Source organism: Cricetulus griseus, chromosome 6 (assembly GCF_003668045.3).
Source record: "Cricetulus griseus strain 17A/GY chromosome 6, alternate assembly CriGri-PICRH-1.0, whole genome shotgun sequence".
Lineage (NCBI taxonomy): Eukaryota > Metazoa > Chordata > Mammalia > Rodentia > Cricetidae > Cricetulus > Cricetulus griseus.
The window spans coordinates 142,505,104-142,511,460 of NC_048599.1; the positions used below are offsets into that span (position 1 = coordinate 142,505,104).

At 55.0% G+C, this 6,357-nt stretch overlaps 1 protein-coding gene across 1 annotated transcript; it reads right to left on the reverse strand.

Moving 5' to 3' along the window:
- Positions 1 to 53: 53 nt before the first annotated feature.
- Positions 54 to 4,810, reverse strand: LOC100771739 (ankyrin repeat and SOCS box protein 6). The gene is made up of 6 exons (XM_027423196.2): positions 4,585 to 4,810; positions 3,425 to 3,600; positions 2,236 to 2,342; positions 2,029 to 2,137; positions 1,596 to 1,682; positions 54 to 1,483 (listed from the first exon to the last, which is right to left on the reverse strand). The coding sequence occupies exons 1-6, from the start codon at positions 4,695 to 4,697 to the stop codon at positions 819 to 821; spliced, it is 1,257 nt and encodes a 418-aa protein (XP_027278997.1). The 5' UTR covers positions 4,698 to 4,810; the 3' UTR covers positions 54 to 818.
- Positions 4,811 to 6,357: the final 1,547 nt, after the last annotated feature.

Consider the following 6,357-nt stretch of genomic DNA (forward strand, 5'->3'; position numbering starts at 1 on the left):
GGACATGTGTCAGATCACTTGAAAGTGCCGAACTGTCACACAAGGACACCAAGTTTAATTTTATAAATATTTTTAATCATCTCTGCTCACTCCCAAAGGCCAAGCTGCCTGGGAAGGGCCTGCAAGAGCTTAGCATTAGAGAGGAGAGCCAGCTTCTGGCCTCAGTGACATGTTTGGGGAGCCCCTCACAAAGCCAGGCCCTTGAGACAGACTGTCCTGTTGTGCTCATGACACCTTTAAGCAGAAGGCACAGTCCCCAAGACCTGGACGTGGCATGAGCAGAGCTGCCACCAACCACAGGTCACTAAAGGCTATAGGATGGGGCAAGCCTCTAATCCAGAAGATCACCACCACTCTGGTAGCCTCAGTGCCATCTCTAGCGCCTTAAAACACTGTGAGACTTGAGGTGACAGAGCAGGGCCTAACTGGATGGTCCAGGAATTTGGCACTGGTCCCTGAAAGACCCAGGAATGTGCCTCCCCTCAGGGTCAATCAGCTGCCAAAGCTCCAAGGGGCCTGGTCTCTGCTCACCTGCTTCTGCAAATTGCCTGCTCAGCTCCCAATTCAGAGGGCAGATGTGTCCTGTCCACACCAGCCCCTCCAAAATGTGGCTGACTTGAGAATGCAGAGGGAGGAAGGAGGTGGGAGTCTCCGGGAGGCAGCCATGCCTTTGGCCCCCAGGGCACTACCCTAGTTGTTTCATTTCAGTAAAGGGCAAAAGCTTGCCCAGATAAAAGACCCTCCAGAGGCTGTGACAAGTACCAGGTCTACCTGCAGGTTGGCTTCAGCCAACCCTGACCACTCTGTTCCAGGGTCCATCAGCAGTTGTCTTCTGTACCACTGTGTGCACTGAGCAGGTACCACTTGAGCCGGTCAGGCAGGGGCAGGGCTTTGACCTTGGTGTCCACAGGCCATGGCCGCAGGCATAGCCGGATGGACACACGGCACAGATGTTTGAGAGGTGGTGGGTAGCTCTCTAGCTGCCTCAGGGAGGCATGCAGGGCTTGGATCTTCCCTGCCAAGCTACCCACTGGGTGGATGTTGAAGTTCTCAGGTAGCTGGAGCCTCTGGGAGCTAGTCACCATGAGGTCCAGCACAGTCTCAGCCTTATGCAGAAGCTCAATGTGGCTATCATCTTCAGCACAGCCTGGGTGGGAGCACAGCCTCTCAAAAATGAGGCTGAAGCCAGACCAACAGGATGCACCATGCAGGGAGCAGTTGTAGGCGGCCCCAGACTCCAGCAGGAAGCGCAGGAGGGGAAAGTGCAGCTTGAAGCTCTTGAGGCAGATGTGTGTGAGCGACTCATGGGCTGGGCACTCACTGGGATCAGCCCCATGGGCCAGCAAAAGCTGTGTAACTTGGAAGCAGAAGCGGTTGATCATCGGGGCCTCCTCCTTGTCCCCACAGACAGTCTCACCAAGGAGGAAGATAATACATGTGAACACAGTGTCCCCATCTTTGGTGGTGGCCTTGACATCTGCCCCTGGAAGAGCCATGGAACAAAAATGAGAGGCGGCCAGCAATCCTTACCAAACAAGGGTGAGGGGGATGGAGCAGAAGGCATGGCAGCTGCTGTGGACAATGTAGACCCTCACCTCCCTCCAGGAGGAGCCGGATGTTGTCTGTGTTGTGGATCTGCACTCCATCACTGCTAGCCAGAGCATGCAGCAGTGCTGTCTTCCCTAGGAAGGAGAAGGAAGGATGAGGCCAGTGTGCCCACAGATGGGTGGAAGCAAGATTCTCAAGACTGAGGGAAGAGCTACTGGATTTTCATTCACACAATAGGAACAAGAGGGTCAGCAAGGTCAGGACCTGTCTGCATCCACACATAGACAGAGTATGCTCACTCCTTGATGCCTTCTGAGGCAGCATGGAGACAGTGACTGTACTCTCCAGGGTGCTGGATTCAGGCAGGCTGGTACCCTCCTCCTGTATGCCAGCTGTGGCTATGTCATCCTCTGGGGCCAGCCCCCAGATGCTCACCTGGCTATATCCCTAGCATAGTCAGCCTCCCACGGAGGCACTTACCATTTTTGTCAGCTGCATTGACATCTGCTCCAAGATCCAAGAGGCGCTGCAGGCAGGGCAGACGTTCAGGTTCCTCGCTGGCCAGATCTAAGGGGCTGCTCTCATGGATCTGAGCCAAAAGGGATAGCAGCCATGTTGGCCTGGGGCCTGAAAGGCTGGCTGGTAAATCTACCACATACACCCAAGCTGACTGAACCTGACTCTTACCCGGTCCCTCCGGTTGATGTCAGCCCCATGGCGCACCAGCAACTCCACCATGTCAGGCTGGTTTCTCAGGACAGCGATATGCAGGGCTGTGTAATAGGTAACAGGGTCTGGACAGAAAGCAGTACAGGTCAGTCCATTCTCAAAGGTTCAGGACCTGGCCTTGAGCCTCTCCCCAGCACTGCTACCTCAAGTGTGCAGATGCTAGGCCTAAAGTCCTGGTGAGTTCCAATGGGTATGCAACTTATCTGTGTTGGCCTCAGTCTCCTCTCTGTCACTTCCTCTCAGGACTGTTCCCAAGAGCAAGCAGAGAGACTGCTGTGCTCAAGCCTGGCAGTGCAGCCACTTTTTGTTCTTGAGCCAGGCTCTCATTACAATGCCCTGGCAGGCCCTGACCTTGCCAGCTATCCCTGAATCACTAAAGATCTTCTGCCACTGGGCGGTGATGCTGCACACCTTTAGTCCCAGCACTCCGCAGAGGCAAACTCTGTGAGTTTGAGGCCAGCCTGGTCTACAAAACTACACAGAGAAATCCTGTCTCGAAAAAACCACACACACACAAGAGAGAGAGCCTTCTGCTTCCAGGCCAGGTGACCACATGGAAGGGCTTTGGAATAGATGCCCCCTTCTGCTTGCAGGGTTCCCAGGTGCCTGCAGTGTCTGAGCTTGTTTTGAGCTGGTTTCCAATGAAAGACACTAAGGCTGTTGTGGGTCAGCACTGGCCCCATACTAGTTCAGAGGCAGTCCAACCTGTTTCTATCTCCTGGGGTAACAGCCAATGAATGGCAGGACTGAAAGTTGGCCCTTCATCATCCTGGATGCTTAAGAAACCTATGAGGCTTGCTGTAACTGATGCCTAGTATGGCTTATCTTCCCACCTCTAGGATCTAAGCAAAACCCGCAGGACAGCTCAGAGTCACAGGAAATTACCTTCCCTTAGCTCTGGGCACTGCCGGTGCAGTTTCACCATAATAGAAGTGGGATTAATCTGGAAGCTGGGGAAGTTTGGCAACTTAATCACATGCTAGAAGCAACACCACTCTGAGCCGAGGTGCTATGAGCCACCTGGAAAGCCCACAGGAGTGAGGAAGCCACCCGAAGGAAAAGAATAAGGAAAGTCACCCACAGATAAGAGGAAAAGCAGAGGCCAGGCCTAGCTGCCTAGCCCTGGACCCTCTGGGATCCTGCTGACCTTCAAAATTGAGGTTGGCCCCACTCTGCAGAAGGACAGCAGCTGCCCGAGTCAGCCCCAGCTCAGCCATCTTCAGCAAAGCATTGCTCACACCTTCCTGGTAGAATGGAGAGTGGGCCTTCTGCTCCAGCAGCTCAGTGAGGACCAGGATGCGGCTCTCCTCGCCGGCGGCATAACTGCACATCAGAGGCAAAGCAGACGCAGTGGTAACACTTGGGGACCAGCTGCCCTACCCTGTGTGTTGTTCCACAATCAACCACAAAAACTGCTCATACTCGGTGGGGCAGAAGCCTTTTTTGGTCATATCTGAAGTGGTTTCAAAGCCATCCTTCAGCTTGCTACCAATGGCTGGCTCTGTCCAGCTGGCTCTCACACCACCCAGAAGGAGGCCCCAAAGCTCTCACCCTTCCTAGTCAACACTACCTACTAAGAGCTTCTTGGGCTTGGGGCTGCTCCACACCTTGCCCAGCTCTGACAACTGCCCAAACACCTCCAGATCCACCTCTCCACGAAGTTCATCACTCGCTCTTCTCCCTAATCTCATCCACCAGACTTCTTGTAATAGGTTGGCCCCAAGATTCGACCAACGCCCGGACACAAAAAGCTTATCTGGGGCAGCCCTCCGGAATGTTAGGCTCCGCCTACGGAGGACGGCAGTGCCTTGATGTGCAGCCCTTTAGCCCGGCCCCGGAGTTCTGGAAAAGCCTAGCAATGCCCTTACAGAGTAGGCCTCAGAGGAAAGAGCTGATGTGGTTTAGAAAAGACTTCCCCGGTGAGACTGACAGTGTCTGCAATTCCTCTCATGACTGTCCCAACGCCCCACCTCTGCCCACTCCACCCCATGCATTCCACACCGCGCAGCAGGTCTGGGTGCTCGCCTGTCGCAGCGCTCCAAATACCCGGGGAGCTCTGCAGAGGGCACAAGAACCACACCCGCTTCCTTCCTCAGAGAATCTCAGAGAGAGAGAGAGGCCTGCTGTCTGCAGAAAGTGCGCTCGGCCACAGCCAGCTCGTCTCCTCCCGGCATCCATGCACAGGGAGCGGCGCCGAAGCCCAGGTCCTCTGCCCTGCAAGACGCTGCGAGCTCGCCTCGGGCTGGAGCTCGCGCTCGGAGCCACACAGCTCCCGCTGCGACAACCACAGGGACCACAGCCACTCACTCGTCCAGGGGCTCCTGCCGCTCCAGGTCCTGGATGCCCAAGGCGCCCAGGATAGCGTCCACCAGGGGCTGGTACTCGAAGATGATCCTGCGAAAGCCGTGCAGAAACGGCATGGCGACGGCCGTGCGTCCCGACGCCCACACGCCGCCTCCTCCCGATCTACCGGTTCAGACCCAGCGCCAGTGACCAGTCCTCCGCCCAGGCCGCGGTTCCGCACAGGAAGTGACTCTACCACACCCACTTCCGGTTCTCGCTGGCCGGTGTGAGGGCTCAAGTTCGGCCACAGTGCCCCCTGCGGCCCAGGAGGACCTCACGGCACTCCTCACTGCCCCGGCTCCTCCTCTCCCTACCATCCCCCGCGGAGCTAGCTGCTAGAGGGCGTCCCAGCTCCGCTTGGGCTCACGGCCCGGCTAATGCCGGCCTCCCTCCAGAGGTGATGCAGACCCTGTTCTGGGCCTGAACACTGCTCCCTGCAGCCACTCCCTAAGGAAGAGCTGCAACCACCTCAGTCTCCATGCTGCATGCAGGCTGCGTGGCACAATGAGGACACTGCACCCAACTCTTCCCCACAGACACTGGGACAATTCTTTATTCTCTGTCCCTTGACTCCTGGCCAAACAGGCTGCCCACTTTCCCCACTTCTCGCTGGAAGGAGTCAAGGAACCTTCATGTCCTGGTCTGTAAAACGGGTATAATCTCACCTGCCTGAATCCTAGACCCTGAGCTGGGAAGCAAGAGCAGAGACAAAGTAGGAAGGGACTGTAGCAGGACCGGACAGCTTCTACCCTATAGGAATTTCAGAGACTGCAACTTTGACTCCTGCATCAAGGCCCTGATGATTCTAGATGGCTAGTTATGGGGCGGTATCAGTGCTCCAACCTTGTATTCAGGGTTTGTGGTCTCTCTGCTTGGCACCTGCCATCTGACACTGGGGAAGAGTTGACTGGCTGGAAACAAAGTTTCTTATTTGTTTTAAAACAGGAGCTCATGTAGCCCAGGCTGCCCTTGAACTCTCGAACTGCACCCAACAGTGTAAATGCCAGGTCAGTAATTGTTTACTGGGTTTTTCTAGGAATAACGGCCAAAACAAACAAACAAAAAACCTGTACCAGGGGTTGGAGAGATGACTCAGCAGTTATGGATGCGTGTGGTGGCTTAGAGCCATCTATCTGTTGCTCTAGTCCCAGAGGATCTGATGCCATCTTCTGGACTCTGTGGCCACCAGGCACAAAAGTGGTGCGCAGACATACACGCAGGCAAAACATTCATACACATGGAAAACAAAAAACAAAGTGTGTCTGGGGGCTGGGGATGTAGCTCAGTTCATAGGCTGCTTGGGTGACATGCATGGAGCCTGGGGCACCCAGCCCATGTAGACTGGACATCGTGGCTTCCTGCTTCAGGACTATGCCTTTGTTCCAAGCACCCCTTCCTTCCCCAGTGTCTCCAGCCCTTAGATATAGGGACTTCCCTGATGCAGAGTGGCTTCAGTTTACCCTTATGAGATCTTCAAGACCCTTCTTCTAAATAAGGTCACTTTGAAGGTCCCCAGGAGCACCAGTGGAACTCAGAGAACATTTTATAAACCCTCTGTAACGGGTGAGCCCAGATGTGTTCCTTCTGGTCCTAGCCTCAGTGTCTTCACCTACAACTTGATCATTCACCGGGCTCTCAAAGTCCTAGATCCAATGAAAGGCATCTTGATGTCACCAGTGGCAGACAGAGGGGCAGAGTAACAACAAGAGCAGGGCCAGTGAAATGACTCAGAGAGTG

Excerpts from the sequence above, each read along its gene's own strand:
- LOC100771739 (XM_027423196.2), bottom strand. The coding sequence starts at position 4,697 with ATGCCGTTTCTGCACGGCTTTCGCAGGATCATCTTCGAGTACCAGCCC. Across the intron at positions 3,601-4,584 it reads CGGCAGGAGCCCCTGGACGA|TTATGCCGCCGGCGAGGAGA; the intron begins GTGAGTGGCTGT and ends TCTGATGTGCAG. Across the intron at positions 2,138-2,235 it reads ACATCAACCGGAGGGACCGG|ATCCATGAGAGCAGCCCCTT; the intron begins GTAAGAGTCAGG and ends CTTTTGGCTCAG.